This window comes from Coregonus clupeaformis, chromosome 1, assembly GCF_020615455.1.
Source record: "Coregonus clupeaformis isolate EN_2021a chromosome 1, ASM2061545v1, whole genome shotgun sequence".
Classification (NCBI taxonomy): Eukaryota; Metazoa; Chordata; class Actinopteri; order Salmoniformes; family Salmonidae; genus Coregonus; species Coregonus clupeaformis.
The window spans coordinates 25,553,102-25,571,685 of NC_059192.1; the positions used below are offsets into that span (position 1 = coordinate 25,553,102).

Genomic DNA, 18,584 nt, shown 5'->3' on the forward strand with positions numbered 1-18,584 from the left:
ACATTTATGAATTTTATTGAACCCATTAGTTCGATCAGGACTAGCCTTCATTTGTTTCTTAGTACGATCTATCACTGGCCTTGAAATAACTGTAAATCTACGGTCTTCAAAAAGGCTCACTGTACCCTTTCAATACTCTCTAAAGACAACACCAGTGGACAGAGCAGCCCTGGTACTCCCAAGTCCCCCTCCAGCAAGACTCTTCCCGGGAAGCCCTTGGCTGTGGCCACCAACCAGGTGAAGAAGGTTGCGGTGGTGCGCACCCCACCCAAGTCCCCTGGCTCTCTCAAGAGCCGCGCCCCTGCACCCCTCACCGCCGCGGCCCCCTTGCCGGACCTGAAGAACGTCAGGTCCAAGATCGGCTCCACGGACAACATCAAGCACCAGCCTGGAGGAGGAAGGGTAAGTTCAGGCTCTATTTGGTGTAACTACATGGCAGAGTGCCTCACACAACCTTGATATTCCATTCCTCTCATTCACTGTCTCTTCATCTGCTTTAATGTTTTACACAGGGATGGAAGCTCTCACTCCAATGACAAACTGTTGCGTGGCTAGTCGTTTTTGTTTTGAGAGATTTTTAATCTGTCTCAGACAGCTCACTTGAATCAGTGTAGAGTCCTCTGCTTTGAAACCCTTGAAGGATAACAGTCTCTTCCCCTACCTCTGCACTTTTCCAGGTACAAATAATTGAAAAGAAGATCGACTTAAGCAATGTGCAGTCTAAGTGTGGCTCCAAAGACAATATCAAACATACACCCGGAGGTGGCAATGTGAGTAACTAAGGGATGAACTCAACACCTGAGTCTTGAGTCTCTCTAAAGTTATGATCATCGAAACAACCCTATTCGAAATTGGAAATGCCCTACCCCATCTTTACTGGCTCTCACGTCATTGCTCAACACAAGCTAAATTATCATAGGTGCACAAACTCTACAATGTACTCCTTTAAAGGATTAAGTGAGTCAAAATATTTCTGCCCTATGCTCTCATCCCTACAAGAGTTCAGATTCTCCCTTTCTTTTGGCATGGTCCTCATCTGCAGTCTCGCTGCGTTTGACTACTCAAGGCCAATACTCCTTTTCCTTTACTTCTGCTTTCAGGTCCAAATCCTTGAGAAGAAGTTGGACGTAAGCAATGTCCAGGCTCGTTGTGGATCCAAAGCCAACCTGAATCACACTCCTGGAGGAGGCAGGGTGAGTAACTAGTTTTGAGACAAAACCTTATTCACAAACATTGTCCTGATAATTTCTGCTCCATCACTGGCCTGTCTTTTTGACCCTGTGGGAATCATGCACTCTATGATAAAAGATAGGAGAATAGTGCAACAATCAAATAAGCGAACATCTCCCAATAACAAGCAATACACTGTAGTATCATTAGCAGGCAGCAGCTACTTAGGGGTCTATAAGTATTTTATAACTCGTTAAAGGGCATCATGGAAGCTTCCATGGATACTTTATATTGACTATTAAAAGTGTTAATGAATGTTAACATTTTGAAACTATTTTATTTGTTGAAAGGTACCATTGCCCAGCGTGCAGAATTGGGCACATAATGTTTTGATGACTTAATTTTCATAATAACCAGATTGCATCCAACTGGTCTCTGTTATAACCAGGTACAGTAAAGGTGTCTTTTTCATGATGAGATCAATACCTCATGGGAAAAATATCTTGTTTGGTTGTTATCTGGTCAGATTACAACCAGATAAAGATATATTTTTCTGATTGCTAAAAATATGTTGAAAAATGTCCTTATACAACCAGTATACAACCTAAAGACATAATAAAATATGTCAATTCAACCAGTTGTGCCAACTGGGTAGGTCCTTCATAAGAACAGATTTCACTACCTCAGTCTCAGTCTTCCACACCTGCAGCCTTGCTGCTTTGGATTACTCCAACATAACGGTCTCTTTCCTATAACTCTGTGCTTTTCCAGGTAAAAATACTTGATCAGAAGATCGACTTTAGTCATGTCCAGTCTAAGTGCTGCTCCAAAGGCAATATCAAACATATACAGGTGGCAATGTGAGTAACTAAGGGATAAACTCAATACCTCCTGCGTCTTGAGTCACTCTACAGTTATGATCATCGATGCAAACGTTGGTTAAAAAGTTCCTGAAAAGTTCCTTTCCTTCTCTACTGGTCCCTTGTCATTACCTACAACCAGTCAAATGTATTTTTGTATACGATGTTCACATTCCTACAAGAGTTCTGGTTTCGCCTCCTTTACCATGGTCCTCATACGCAGCCGTGCTGCTTTCTGATTGCTCAAGGATAACAGTCTCTTCCCCTACATCTGCATTTTTCCAGGTACAAATACTAGAAAAGAAGGTGGACGTAAGCAATGTCCAGTCTCGCTGTGGCTCCAAAGATAATATCAAACATACACCCGGAGGTGGCAATGTGAGTAGGCCGTACTAAAGGGACGAACCCACGGCTCCCTGCAGAGATTACAGCTTTTGCCAAAGCCCTTCCCCTTTCCAATGGGATAATTTGCATCTGCACTAAGGAACTAGTCGAACACCTTTGCACGGAAATCCCTGTCTCGATTGTGTTAATCTGTCCCAATCTGTGTGACTACAACTCTCCCACTACTACAACTGTGATATATTAATATGTTGTGTTAACAAGTGGTCATAAAGCCTCTATCAACTGTCATGAGCATGTCATATGCTGTACATAATTATAACAATAGATGTTGGTGAAATGGTCCAACACTTTTATGTTGCATGCAGTGGTACGCATCATGGTTAGGTGTCTATTCCATTTCAATTCAGTCCATTCTGGAAGCAAACTGAAATTCCAATTTCAATATTCATCATTTAAGTTTTAATTTCAGTTCACTCCCTGAATTGACCCAACCCTAGCTAGCTAGCTAGTTGGCTCATGAGCTAGCTGACCTAAATTGCTGTTTGTGTCAGGACCCTGTTATATCATATGACATCAGCTGCAACTACCAAGGAAATCTTATGTAATGCTCATGACAACCTAAAGTAGGCTTAATGATGTTTCTCCCCACCCCCCTTTGGAGAATGTGTACCTGTCTGTTTTTCTATGTTTTGCTGATGAAATAAACCTGACCTTAAAATAAAATGCATGGAGTACTTGGCCGGGTACTTAATAAGTGGGACCAAACTGATCAGCTGAGTTTTGCATCTGGTAGTATGCTTTTTTCATAAAATGAAATAAATCCTTGCAAATGTCAAGCACACAAGCATCAAATGGGACAGAAGCCATCCTTAATGCCCATTAACAAAAGTGTGTCTGTCCCATGCTTCTGCTTGGAGTTGCCAGCCTATTGTAGTGAACAGCAAATAAGTGACCTCACTCAAGAGAGACAAAGAGCTTTGTGTCGAGAGACACCAGCCGGGCCCTTCACTCCGGGAGCCTGGCTGCATATGATGAGGTCATCAGATCCTCAGATCCAGAGCTTGGATTGTGAAACTTGGCTGTTGAATATTGAGTTGATCTAAAAGCAACTTTAACCCTTCTGGATAGAAACTTGACCAAGGCAAATGGCAATGTACTGTATAACGCAATAACTGTATGTATCAATTAGAAATAACAGCAATGTCTCAATTTCAGATATAGCTACAAAGTTTGCATTCTAAATAAATGACAGCATAAAATGTGAGAATACTTAATAAACTGAAAACACTCTATTTAAAGTATTCATTGAGTTTCAAATGATACAATTAAATCAGCATGGTGATCTTGACTTTGAGTCAATCGGTATTGTCCAGTAATAGTGTGTGTTTATGTGTATCTTGTTAACAAAGTTTTACTCTCCCCAACGACCATCTGACTTACATTAACAGGCCTATGCAGAGGGCAAGGTCCTATGTGGTTGCATGCATCGCAAGTCAACATCATCAATACACATTTCTCCTCTACTTGGAGGAAACATTTCATAAAATAATATGTATAGATTTTTCTGTTTTCTTTTATCTCCCTGCACAGGTTCAAATAGTCCACAAAAAGATTGACCTGAGCAATGTTAAATCAAAATGCGGTTCTACAGCCAACATCCACCACAAGCCAGGTAAGTCTTAATCTTAAAGGGACATTACACTACAGAATCAAAGTTTGTCATAAGTTTTTAGACTTCAAAAGTAGTCTTCCCCTCCCCAGTGGCATGTCCAGAACATTTTGAATGGGGTGGCCAAGGTGGGGCACAGACCCAGTTTAGGGGGCCATAAAATGTTGAACCTTAATTGATGCATGGTGGATTTTTTCAATATAGTTATGATGGTTCAAAGCATTAATGCTTCCGCTTAGGTTTGGTGTCTTCTAAACTTCCATCGGTAGTTAAAAAAAATATATTCTTTGCTCAATGAAGTCATCCACAATGTATACATCGCCATTTTAGAGTATCCCTGTCTTCTGTTTTTGATCAAGACAGGTGAGTGTCATTTAAAGCGGCGCTTGATTTCTGAGTCGTGCACATGAAGTGCAACACTTTGGGATGGACACCCAATAAGAGAAGACAAAGATACTCCAAGTTGGATTACTTCATTGAGTAAAAATGTATTTAATAACGGAGCATTTTCTAAATTACAACGTTCTACCTGCAACTACCAATGGGAGTTTAGAAGACATCGGTGCCTTCAAAGTCGAAAGTTCAGGAAGTACCTGACGGTGCTTTTCACTACCACCACTGTCACGGTGTATGGAAGCATTGCATATTACGTTACAATTCTGTAGCTATAGCTAGCTGCTCCCATGTGTCCATTTCCCTCTCTTTATCAAATTAGCTCACATCCAGCAGGCGGGGCACCAGCGAGCTGACTAGAGGACACAGAGGGGCAACAAATGGTTTACAGACAGGTCAATCATGGTAGCTGTAAATGCCTTTTTAACAATTGTATCATTTTGTCATTTCTGTAATAAGGTGGTGGGAATGTTGAGATAAAATCTGAGAAATTGGATTTCAAAGTCCAATCAAAGATCGGCTCCATGGACAACATTGGGCACGTGGCCGGAGGTGGACAGAGGAGGGTAAGACTACAAAACATTATTCTGGAACCCTTTACAGTGGTCCTTAGGGGAAAAGTAGGTATGTCCCTGGATTACACATCTAATATCAGTGATATGTTTATCATATTTTCCCTCTCTCCTGAAGAACTTCTCTATTGCTTGCTCTGAGCTTTTCTTTTATGGCATAGCCCCCGATTTGAATACCTTGCTTGGCAAATGCTCTGTGAAAATCAGTCTTGATCAAGGCAACCGTAACATGGCAAGGAATGGAAATACATCCTTGTTACAAATTACAGATATTACTTTGATAATCTATCTTTTCTTTATGAATCATACATACTAACATAGTGCTATGGGGTCCCATGGCTGAACTGACAGAGATTGCTGCTCCTGACATAGACCAACAGCGCTGTTGTTAGCTTGTTCTTGCATTAGGCTAAACACATGCACAGTATGTACTTTTGATACTTCAAAGTATCAATGATTGTATCTTGTTTGCCTGTCTGCATTTGACAACATTTTGAAGACATACATGAGTGTTAGGAATAGTGAGAGGTCTCATTGAAAATAGGCTAAGGCTGCATTGGTGTCCTGGGTGACTGTGGCTGCCTAACTGCCTGCTCTCCTTACCCTTCTCTCATCCGCTCTCCTCCCCTGTGTACTTCGTCTCACTGCTATCTGTTAATACCCACGATCTTTAATCCTGGCTTCCTGGGCCCAATCTGAAATCGATCCCTAGACCCAACACCCTATGCACTTGTATAAATCTGAGCGGTTTTAACTGGTACAAGTAATATGGTAGCCTATTAGAGTGCAAGGTGGAGCTATTACCATATTAGTTGCACCTGACAAATCCTCTCAGATCTCCACAATTGCGTAGGGTCTAGGAGTCCATTTGGTATTGAGTGCTGCTTTTCTTATCTAAGCTAACTGGGTTCCTCGCCTCTGCCACATTAGTAACATCACAGCTATAGAAAGCTTCTTGCCCTGTTCTCATTCCATAATTTATTTTCAACCTTTTTTTTAATCTACTTGAATTATTTATTTTCATCCAACTAAATATTTTGTTACTTACATCACCTGTCACTTGGTTTGTTTGTGAGTATTATTATATACAGTGCGAGTCAAAAGTTTGGACACACCTACTCATTCCAGAGTTTTTCTTTATTTTGTAGAATAATAGTGAAGACATCAAAACTATGAAATAACACATATGGAATCATGTAGTAACAAAAAAGTGTTAAACAAATCAAAATATATTTTATATTTGAGATTCTTTAAAGTAACCACCCTTTGCCTTGATGACAGCTTTGCACACTCTAGGCATTCTCTCAACCAGCTTCACCTGGAATGCTTTTCCAACAGTCTTGAAGGAGTTCCCACATATGCTGAGCACTTGTTGGCTGCTTTTCCTTCACTCTGCAGTCCAACTCATCCCAAACCATCTCAATTGGGTTGAGGTCGGGTGATTGTGGAGGCCAGGTCATCTGATGCAGCACTCCATCACTCTATTTATGTCACAGTTCCCTCAGCCAGAACCCAGAAGCAGACCAGGACAAGGAGAGTTGAACGAAAGTGAGGGTTTATTCGGATAACAACAAAAGGTGCAGAGTAATCCAGGGACAGAGCGGACGGGCGTGGATGAGTAGTTGGGGGTGCAGCACTAGGTCCAGTGATGGCTCGGCAGCCGCCGACCATCAGGCAGAGGTGGGGGTGAAGGTTCCGGACGTGTGACTGCAGGTGGAACAAAAACGGAGGTAAGGACACAAAAACTCAACAAAGTACAAAACAACAAAAACTCACGCAAGATACTCTGAACTGATACACAGTAACACCTACTGTTCATGGCTAACGATCCGGCAGGAACTGGATGTTTGGCCAGAGCCTAAAAAGGGTGATGATGAGGGCCAGGTGTGCAGATTGCTGACGGGATGCAGGTGCGGAAAACGAGAGAGCTCCCCGGAGCGTTCCCGAACCCTCGGGAAACTGGAGACTACGAACAAAAAACACTAGTCACCAGACAGGACCCGACTCAGACTGCCGGGATCGTTACAGTACCCCCCTCCGGCCGAACGCCACCGGGCGGACCTCCCGGAGCGCCAGGATGGAGGCGGTAGAAATCCCTGATGAGGTCAGCATCAAGGACCTGTCGCCGCGGAATCCAACTCCTCTCTTCAGGACCATACCCCTCCCAGTCCACGAGATACTGGAAACCCCGGCCCCGCCGTCTGGAATCCATGATGCGACGCACCGTGTAGGCAGGACCACCTCCGATCATCCGAGGAGGAGGAGGAGGAGGCGGAGGAGGCAACAGAGGACTGAGGAAGACAGGCTTGAGGCAGGAGACATGAAAGGTGGGATGGACTCTGAGCGTCCTCGGTAGTTTGAGTCGAACTGCCACCGGATTGATCACCTTCTCCACCACAAACGGACCAATGAACTTCGGTAACAACTTCCTAGACTCAGTCCGTAACGGAAGATCCCGTGTGGCCAACCAAACCCTATCTCCGATGGTATAGGTGGGAGCGGGGATCCGGCGACGATTCGCCTGGAGCTGATACCGATCCGAACCTCTAAGGAGTGCCTTCCTGGCCCGATGCCAGGTCCGGTGGCAACGACGAATATGAGCCTGAACAGAAGGCACTGATAGCTCCTTCTCCTGAGAAGGGAACAGGGGAGGTTGGTAGCCATACAGGCACTGGAAGGGAGACATCCCAGTGGCAGATGTAGGGAGAGTATTGTGGGCATACTCAACCCAAGGCAACTGAGAGGCCCAGGAGGTGGGGTTGGAAGAGACCAGACAGCGTAGCGTGGATTCCATCTTCTGGTTGGCTCTCTCCGCCTGACCATTGGATTGGGGGTGAAAACCAGATGTGAGACTGACTGTAGCTCCAATGGCCGAACAGAAGGACTTCCAGACAGCAGAGGTAAACTGAGGGCCACGGTCGGAAACGATATCACTGGGCAAACCGTGGACCCTGAAAACCTCCCTAACCAGGATCTCGGACGTCTCCGAGGCAGAGGGAAGCTTGGCAATAGGCACAAAGTGGGCGAACTTGCTGAACCTGTCCACGATAGTCAGAACGACCGTGTTCCCCTCAGAAGCGGGCAACCCCGTGACGAAGTCCAGGGCCAGATGCGACCATGGACGCCGGGGAATAGGAAGGGGGGTGAAGTAGTCCAGAGCTGGGCCGATTGGTACTCTTATTCTGCGCACACACTGGACAGGCAGCAACAAAACCCCGAGTATCCTCGGCCATGGCAGGCCACCAAAAACGTCTGCGAAGAAACGCCATTGTCCGAGCCACGCCAGGGTGACAAGCCATCTTACTGGCGTGGGACCATTTGAGAACAGCAGGACGAACCGACTCAGGCACAAACAACCGACCGGATGGACCGTTACCGGGACCGGGCTGAGTCCGAAGGGCCGCCAGCACCTCCTCCTCAATCTTCCACATAACTGCTCCCACGACGCAGTTCCGGGGGAGAATTGTCTCGGTCTTGGACCCACTCTCCTCCGTCTTGGAGAACATCCGGGACAAGGCGTCCGCCTTGCCGTTCTTAGATCCAGGTCGGAACGTCAGGACAAACTTGAATCGTCCGAAAAACAACGCCCACCTGGCCTGACGGGAGTTGAGACGTTTAGCCGATTGCACGTAAGCAAGATTCTTGTGGTCAGTCCAGACAATAAACGGTTGCTCCGCCCCCTCCAACCAGTGGCGCCACTCCTCCAAGGCAAGTTTCACCGCGAGAAGCTCCCGGTTACCCACATCGTAATTCCTCTCCGCAGGTGAAAGGCGACGAGAGTAGTAGGCGCAGGGATGGAGTTTACTGTCCGTGGAGCATCGCTGCGACAGGATGGCGCCAACTCCCACATCAGACGCGTCCACTTCAACGACGAACTGACGGGCCGTGTCCGGTTGAGAGAGAATCGGTGCGTTGGTGAATCGCCTCTTCAAATCCAGAAACGCTCGATCCGCCTCCGGATTCCACTTGAAGGTCCTGATGCTGGAAGTCAAGGCAGTTAATGGAGCGGCCACACGGCTGTAATCCCGGATGAATCTGCGGTAGAAATTCGCAAACCCCAAAAATCTCTGGAGCTGCAATCTCGTACCGGGCTGGGCCCATTCCAGAACCGCTCTAACCTTCTCCTGGTCCATCCTAATCTCACCCCTGGAGATGATGTACCCGAGAAAGGATGTCGTGTGGGCGTGAAACTCGCACTTCTCGGCCTTCACGAACAGGCGATTCTCCAATAATCGCTGCAGAACCTGCCGGACATGCTGGACGTGGTCGGAAGGTTCCTTCGAGAAGATCAGAATGTCATCCAGGTAAACAAACACGAAGAGACCGATCATATCTCTCAGGACGTCGTTCACCATACTCTGGAATACCGCTGGAGCATTGGTCAGTCCAAACGGCATCACCTGATACTCGAAGTGCCCCATCGGTGTATTGAAACCCGTCAACCACTCGTCCCCCTCTCTGATCCGGACCAGGTGATACGCATTGCGTAGGGTCTAACTTGGTGAACACCGTAGCACCCTGTAAGGAGTCGAAAGCAGAACTCATCAAGGGCAGGGGATACTTGTTCTTGACCGTGATGTCATTCAACCCCCGATAATCAATACATGGTCGAAGAGAGCCATCCTTCTTACCCACAAAGAAGAATCCTGCCCCCAGGGGTGATGACGAGGGACGAACGAGACCAGCAGCTAGGGACTCCTTGATGTAGGTCTCCAACGCCTCACGTTCAGGTCGGGAGATACTGTATAACCTTCCCTTGGGGTAGACAGCTCCAGGAACCAGGTTGATGGCACAATCATATGGTCGGTGGGGAGGGAGTGACAGAGCCTTCTGCTTACTGAAAACCTTCCCCAAATCGTGATATGTCTCGGGAACCAGGGACAAATCTGGAGGTTTAGCCTCAATCACCTGACTGGGAACCGAATGGGGGCAGGCAGTCTTGAGACAGTTAGCATGACAATCCAGGCTCCAACTCGTTACCTTGCCCGTCACCCAATCGAACGTGGGATTGTGTTCCTTCAGCCAGGGGTATCCAAGGACCAGAGGAACATGGGAAGACGGCAGAATGAAAAATGAAATCATCTCAGAATGATTCCCTGACAACCGCATCTTAACCGGTTCAGTCCTCATCGTGATACGTGCCAGACTACTGCCGTTCAGAGTGGTCGCTTCAATGGCTTCCGGCAATTGCTCCTTGGAAAGCCCCAGCTGTTCCACCAACTCGGCATCAAGAAAGCTTCCATCGGCCCCTGAATCGATAAAAGCGTTAAGCGCTAAGCTCTGATTCCTGTTCACAAGGGTAGCCGGGAAGCGGGGTCTGACAGAGGTACTGAGAGAGTTGAAACTGGCTCGCTAAAAGTCCTCCCAACTTTAGCGAGCCGGGCAGTTTGACGACCGCAGGGAGCAAGTGGAGATGTAATGTCCCGAGCGACCACAGTAGAGGCAGCAGTTGGTCCCTACGTCTATGTTGACGCTCCTCCTTGGTTAACCCGTGCCGCCCCACTTGCATGGGTTCAGAATCGGGAGTGAGGTCCTCTTCACTAATCCTTTGTGGTGGAGAATGATCGACGTGTTCTGGTCCACCACCCGACCCGACTGGGAACTGAGAAGCTGATCGATTGGACGGACCCCATTGCTTCTCCCTCCTTCGCTCTCGGACTCGATTATCCACCCGAATAGACAAGGCTACCAAGCTGTCCAGGTCACTAGGCTCCGGATAGGAGATCAACTCATCCTTGAGCTGCTCCGACAGACCCTGGTAAAAGGCCGCTTGCAAAGACTCCTCGTTCCACCCACTCTCCACAGCCAACGTCTTGAACTCGATCACGAAGTCGGCCACGCTACGAGTTCCTTGGTGAAGAGAAAACAGGCGCCTAGCTGCGTCCCTCCCTCGGACGGAATGGTCGAAGAGCTTCCTCATCTCGGCCGTGAACCCCTGGTATGAAGCCATGCAGGGATCCTGTCGTTCCCAAATGGCTGAAGCCCACTCCAGCGCTCGACCACGCAGCAACTCAATCACAAAGGCTATCCTAGCCTTGTCTGTGGCATAAGAGTAGGGCTGTAGATCGAACACTAATCCACACTGCATAAGGAAGGAACGGCATCCTCCCAGCTCCCCCTCATATTTATCCGGCGTCGGAACCTTGGGCTCGCGGAGGGACACAACCTCAGAAGCGGCAGGCGAGATGGGTGAAACCGGTAGTGGATCCTCCACCGGACACTGGCGTTGGTTCTGGACCTCCATCAGGCCGGTAGAAAGGTTCCGAACTGACAACGCGATCTCCTGTAGTACCGTGCTATGATGGCCCAACATCTTCTCCTGCTGGGTAATGGCATGGCGAACTGAGTCCAGGTCCGCTGGGTTCATAATTGGCCGGATCGTTCTGTCACAGTTCCCTCAGCCAGAACCCAGAAGCAGACCAGGACAAGGAGAGTTGAACGAAAGTGAGGGTTTATTCGGATAACAACAAAAGGTGCAGAGTAATCCAGGGACAGAGCGGACGGCGTGGATGAGTAGTTGGGGGTGCAGCACTAGGTCCAGTGATGGCTCGGCAGCCGCCGACCATCAGGCAGAGGTGGGGTGAAGGTTCCGGACGTGTGACTGCAGGTGGAACAAAAACGGAGGTAAGGACACAAAAACTCAACAAAGTACAAAACAACAAAAACTCACGCAAGATACTCTGAACTGATACACAGTAACACCTACTGTTCATGGCTAACGATCCGGCAGGAACTGGATGTTTGGCCAGAGCCTAAAAAGGGTGATGATGAGGGCCAGGTGTGCAGATTGCTGACGGGATGCAGGTGCGGAAAACGAGAGAGCTCCCCGGAGCGTTCCCGAACCCTCGGGAAACTGGAGACTACGAACAAAAAACACTAGTCACCAGACAGGACCCGACTCAGACTGCCGGGATCGTTACAATTTATTGGTCAAATAGCCCTTACACAGCTTGGAGGTGTGTTGGGTCATTGTCCTGTTGAAAAACAAATGATAGTTCCACTAAGAGCAAACTAGATGGGATGGCGTATCACTGCAGAATGCTATGGTAGCCATGCTGGTTAGGTTTGCCTAACCAAGCAAAGCACCATCACACCTCCTCCTCCATGCTTCACGGTGGGAACCACACATGCGGAGATGTTCCGTTCACCTACTCTGCGTCTCACAAAGATACGGCGGTTGGAACCAAAACTCTTTAGTAGTGGTTTCACACAGTCTCTTCTGAACAGATGATGTTGAGATGTGTCTGTTACTTGAACTCTGTGAAGCATTTATTTGGGTTGCAATCTGAGGTGCAGTTAACGCTTATCCTCTGCAGCAGAGGTAACTCTGGGTATTCCTTTCCTGTGGCGGTCCTCATGAGAGCCAGTTTCATCATAGTGCTTGATGATTTTTGTGACTGCACATAAAGACATTTTCAAAGTTCTTGACATTTTCCGGATTGACTGACCTTCATGTCTTAAAGTCATGATGGATTGTCATTTCTCTTTGTTTATTTGAGCTGTTCTTGCCATAAAATGGACTTGGTCTTTCTTGATCTTCTGTATACCAACCCTACCTTGTCACAACACAACTGATTGGCTCAAATGCATTAAGAAGGAAAAAATTCCACAAATTAACTTTTAACAAGGCACACCTGTTAATTGAAATACATTCCAGGTGACTACCTCATGAAGCTGGTTGAGATAATGCCAAGGGTGTGCAAAGCTGTCATCAAGGCAAAGGGTGGCTACTTTGAAGATTCTCAAATATAAAATATATTTTGATTTGTTTAACACTTTTTTGGTTACTACATGATTCCATATGTGTTGTTTCATAGTTTTGATGTCTTCACTATTATTCTACAATGTAGAAAATAGTACAAAAATAAAGAAAAACCCTTGAACGAGTAGGTGTGTCCAAACCTTTGACTGGTACTGTATATTTTTTATTTATTTGTATTTTTTATGTTGTTCCCGTCACATGTTTTTGTTGCATTTTTATGTAATCTTCCCCCCATCGCTGGGTGTCCTCTGTAGAGAGAGAAGGGGAAGGAAGCAGGAGGCAGCCTCAAAGACAGCCCATCAAACAGGGGCACGTACTGCCCTTCCCCTGCCGACACCCCCCCACAGTCACCCCAGCCCCTCCCCTCAGCACACATCACACCCATCCTGATGAACCCGCTCATAAAGATTGAGGACTCCAGTAAGTACACCACATCCACCGGTGCCAAGCAGGGAGAATGTGTGGAATGTTGTGTGTACACTGCAGTATATCTTGGATATTGAAAGTTTATAATGCATCCCTGTCAAGGCGAATGGACACCATTTTCAAAATGTAGACACCAAATTTCAGGAGCAGGCAGCTCACATCTAACGCTTCAATTAACCTATTTCACCTCTTTACCACCATAGGGTGCCATAATATTATCAGAATAGTCTGAAAACATTATCAGAATAGTCTGAAAACAAACATTTATTACTGTATGTTTGATATTTTTGGTTCGAACCCAAGGAAAGTCATTGATTGCATACATATTCTGTGCAATAAATGGCAATTTGGCCAGAAAATACATTATTTTGCCCTTGAAAGTTACAGTATGTGGATGAGATTAGCATCATCAAATAAAGGAGTCAGGATGTTCACCCAGAATGCGTACTCTTTCCACTGGTATTTACCTAGTATTAATAGGAAACTTTGTTGTAACAATGTGTAAGTTCATTTACTTACTTCAAAGATTTTAACGAAATTGGTAATTTATTAGAATATATACCTAATATTTTATGTACAGTAAAATAAAGTGCAACCATTACCTCCGTGTGTATAGTCATGTCGATTTCGGCTGGTGCCCAGTGAGGCAGCCACAGTGTTTTGGTCGCTGCTCGTGTGTTTACTGTTTTTGTTTGCTAACTTGTGATTTGCAACAAAATGCATCAACTGTAAATTTGCTAATACTGTCCTATCATGTGTAATTGTTCTGTTTATTGTATTTATATTGTATATAGTGCATGTAGATGATGTGTAAATTCCTTTTTCTATATTCTGTCTGTTTTATCTATTACTAGCAGCACCAATTCACTAAGTCAAATTCCATGTGTGTGAAAATAAAGGTGATTCTGATACCTTATATACCTTATGATATACCTTCTCTTCGATCGGCAGATTGAGAGCCACAAGCTGACGTTCCGTGAGACGGCCAAGGCACGTACTGACCACGGCGCCGAGATTATCTCCCTGGAAGACGACCCCCTGTCCCACCAGCTCAGTACCTTGTCCTCCTCCGGCTCCATCAACATGGCCGACTCACCGCAGCTCTCCACACTCGCCGACCAGGTATCTGCCTCGCTGGCCAGCCAAGGCTTGTGATTGGCTGATGGCACACGATGGCCGACCGGAAGTCTCCTGACCAACCACACTACTTCGACCACCCACTTTAGAGGAGTCGTGACGCCTGTCGACTTCCTCCTCCTTTTCACAGGACTTTTTTAGCTATACCCATCACTGTTTCTCTTCCATCACTGACTATGCGTCTTGATGCATTATTGTTAGAAAAGAGGTCATAAAAAATAGATTCAAGTAGGTCAAGTTAGATTATTTAATTTCTCTCTTGATCTATTTTTGTTGTCAATATTTGTACCGTTTGTATAAATGTCCGTTTAGGAGTTTAAAGAAAGAAAAAAAACATCCAAACAAACCAGATTCTTGCAAGTGTTTCTGGACATTTTATTTTAACTTCACCTATATTTAATTCACTTTAACTCAATAAATAATTTCACTGTCACAATGACTGCGATTTGAAGCACTTCATTTACACATTGCCATTTTGATGTGCAAATGATCTGTGATGGCTGTCTCCTGAATGGCTATTTGATATGGAAAAAATTGGTTTGAGAGAAGTGGGCCCACTTTTACAACGTATTGAACATAAGAAAACACATCATCCAGTTACAGGGTAGTATAAGGCAAAGAAGTGGTGAGGAAAGGTGGGCTAATGTAGCAAAAGCTCTCATTCAGACAGTAAAATGCTTTTAGACCTCCCCAACCTGCTGTCTCTGCTTTGGGTGACTCTATACACTGCATACCAAGGTAGTATAGTTTAGAGGTAAACATTTCCTTTATAGACAAAAGAAGAGAGATACAGAATGGTTAGCGTAGAAACTTTGGTTTGTGTTGGGCACACGCGTTTCTAATTGTATTCTGTGGATATGACATGTATTTGATATGGAAACATTTGTATTGTGCCTGCTACTGTCAGTTTTAATTTATTTTTTGATTTGACTCTGTTATGGCTCTATTGTAAATGCGTTTCAGCTTTTGTCTTATGCGGTGTGGCAGTTTACATTTAACGTATGTAGGCTACTAGAGACAAACTATTTGTTAATGTTCTAAAGAAGAAGACATCAATTAGAGGGGAATACTGAGTTACTAAATGTATAAATTAACAGGCTTAGCTATGCCAGGCAAATTGTCCAACCAATTATGGGTCGTGTCATTTAACGTAAGACTCATCATTTCAGTCAGGGACTGATGCCTAATTTTTCACTAATTTAGCTTTAGATCACAGTAACAACGCTTTCTGAACTTTCAATTTAATGGACATGGCTTTGTAAAATGTATAGGCTAACTGCCTCATAGTCAGTTGAGCAGCCAAGTACTAGAACCAAAAGTCAATAGAAAATACTGACAAAACAGGCAGTCAAAGGAAAGTCAAAACACAGAAGAAAAATTGCTGAAGTGACATGAAGAAATCGGTTATATTTATCATAATAAACTCTGCAACGCATGTAGTGAAATTAACGTAAAAACATGCACAAAAAACATAGCTTGTCCCAAGATATTAAAGGTAGACGCAGTGGGGCAACTTCCTGCTTGCGCACGATGGTTGAGTTTCTGCCCGACTACATTGCAGACACCTGCCAGATCTCACAATGCATCTATAGGTGTTTAACTATCAGCTAAACACATCATATGATATAGCAATCTGGTGCCCGACTGCACAGTCAATGATGTGGCATGCAACCTTTGGTTGATGCTATCCAACGCCTGAGCAGGGGAACACAACCATAATAGTGTGTTCAAGACAACTGGAAAATCGTGATGTCAGTGATCTTCAGGTCAGAGAAGTCGGAGCTCTAGGATGATGCCCGAATTTCTGAATTGTAATTCCGAGTTGGATGACGGTTGGTTCAAATCTAATGTTTTCAAGTCAGTGCTGTTTCCTTTCAGAGTTCCCAGTTGTCTTGAGTGCGTTGAAGTCGGAGGTCAGAGATTTCCTAGTTCCGAGTTGTCTTGAACGCACCATAAGCAACAACTGAATTCCAATCGCCCAAGACTGCCCCTATTGGTTCTTTCAGGTTTGCACCCTCCCTTGAGGTATGTCCACATTGGGAGGAGCCAATTGGCAGTCTTGGCAGATTAGCATTATGTTGTTAATTGATTTTTGTAAGCAGGAAGTTCCCCCACTGTATGTGATGATGTCATATTGCTCACTCACATTTTTTACCCTAAAATGTTTAACCATCTGTTACATGGAGCAAGGTACCTTTCGGATATATTTAGATTTAGGCCTACTAATTGCCTGTGCACGAGCATGCTCGTCACACTTTCCTCAACTTGTCTCACGGGTTATAAAGCTGTGGTCCTTTCCCTGAAACGTATACGACGAAAATTTACGAAACTGTCTCATATGTTCAAATACATAAGAAGTGTTTTTTCCTAATGTAAACCCACGGTGGTTCACCAATCACCACTATATTATTCTCATCATTGATTGCCTTCCTAACTCCGAGCAAACATACCATCTAAAAAGTCCTTGCATGCATTTCATGTAAGAGTAAGCGGTCTGCCTCTCCTTTTACACTGTGCTTTCATTGAATATCCTGTAATATCTGATTTGTCTATATAAGGATACACGTAGGTATTAGTGCGAGGGAATAGAACCCAAAAGGCAACCCTTTCCGTTATGTGGAGATTAAGGTGCATTGATAACATAAGATTTTCCAGTGTATGTGTATGGTTGACTTGTATTGCCAATATATATTTAATTGAGGACTCAGAACTGGCCAGGGCATTAGAGAAAAGGTGTGCTTGCAACACTACAATCTGCATGCTAAACTGTTGGTTACTTTTCATCATAATGGACAACATTTGTTTGAATGTGTTAAATGGGTATGTGCACTGTATTCTGTGTGGATTACTGGGACTAATATGTTGGAGGGCAGGTACTGATAAGTTCCAGTACTAACATTATCAGTATTCAAGGGAAAAAGTGGGTTTTTTGGTGGTCCTCTCCGCTAGCCTCTGTCCTGAGGTCAATGGAAAGGGTTTGCAGTAATACATTTCATCATCACCCTTTTGTTATTTTTGCCGCTGTACAGTTGTGTGGAAAATGTGATTGTTGATATTGTTATTGTGCATTTTATCAATAACTGGTGTATGATGATTCTTGTCGCTGTGAATTTAAAAATAAACTGTTAAACCATGTTTTGTCCTTCGCTCTGAAATCTCTGGTTCACATTACTGACAGCGAAAACATCTGACAAATGTTTGTGGTCAACTATCCCTTTAACTCGCACTGTTATTTCCAATACTGAGGCATCAGTCAAACTTACATTTTGTGGTTAACTATCCCTAAACCCTCTACAGTCTAAGCTAACATATTGAATTGTTTTATTAAGGTAATACCAATAATAACTTAGCTATTTGATTTTGAATGAAGTACCAAACTGTTCGGACACTACAGACGATTTAGTGAGAAGACCGATTTTCAGGATGTCTCATGGCCTGACAAACACTGCTCTAGCTCTGCAACCTTTCACTGCAGATGAGGAAGTGCGACATCGGCAGATGCGGTGCAAAAAACAGATATGTTCTCAACAGTCTCAATATGTTCTCCAATACTGAAACATCAGTCAAACTTTGATACAAATATTGACTGCCAGGCCACACTTAGAAGGCCTTGTGTACACCATTACCAGATACAATAACGAGGACACAGTTCTCTCTGAATTATGAAGGGTTTACTATTGATTGGTGTATACTAGGAAGTGTTCTAAAATATGGTATGTTATGGAAATATTGCATGTGTACTGAGTCCTAAATGAAGCATTTCAGTCTGGATGCTCCATGGGGACATGCTTCAGTAAACTCAGATATCGTGCATGGACAGACGTCGTTAAAATGTAAGAAATCTTATAGGAATACCAAAAATTCGTACATATTTTCCTGTGAGATGAAAGGTGTTCTATTAAAGAAAATTATGGCATTTTGTCCACTATCAAAGTCTCAGGACAGTCAGGTTCAGAGGATACGTTTAGCGCAGACAAAGGGAAACGTGTTCTTGCAGGAGAGATCATTCCACCTGCCGGCTTTGGTACCGGCACCTCCACCCCAGTTTGTGACAACAGTGTTCCATTCCTCTCTCATTATTAGGCTATTTTGGATTAGAGTTGACGAAGTCCACCTTGGTCCTGTCAGATCAAATCCAAGCACCTTTCTTGTGGAGATCACTCAGCCTATCCAGTCGGTCCTCTTTGCAGGGCTTGCTGATGAACTCGTACTCTTCAGAACTGTGCACTGAGGCCAGGTTCGTCCCGTGG

At 44.8% G+C, this 18,584-nt stretch overlaps 1 protein-coding gene across 12 annotated transcripts in view; it reads left to right on the forward strand.

The window, feature by feature from the left end:
* LOC121562058 (microtubule-associated protein tau) overlaps positions 1–17,469 on the forward strand; it is a 43,966-nt gene extending 26,497 nt beyond the window's left edge. For 9 of the 12 annotated variants that reach the window (XM_041874468.2, XM_041874854.2, XM_041874799.2 and 6 more), the window contains 6 exons: positions 146–402; positions 1,101–1,193; positions 2,316–2,408; positions 3,966–4,047; positions 4,897–5,003; positions 14,149–17,469. In XM_041874468.2, the coding sequence (XP_041730402.1) occupies positions 146–402; positions 1,101–1,193; positions 2,316–2,408; positions 3,966–4,047; positions 4,897–5,003; positions 14,149–14,352 (836 nt within the window). In that variant the 3' untranslated portion in view covers positions 14,353–17,469. Of the gene's footprint in view, positions 1–145; positions 403–1,100; positions 1,194–2,315; positions 2,409–3,965; positions 4,048–4,896; positions 5,004–13,025; positions 13,192–14,148 lie in introns of all 12 variants that reach the window. The other 3 variants (XM_041874750.2, XM_041875156.2, XM_041874663.2) reach the window with 2 other exon arrangements.
* Positions 17,470–18,584: the final 1,115 nt, after the last annotated feature.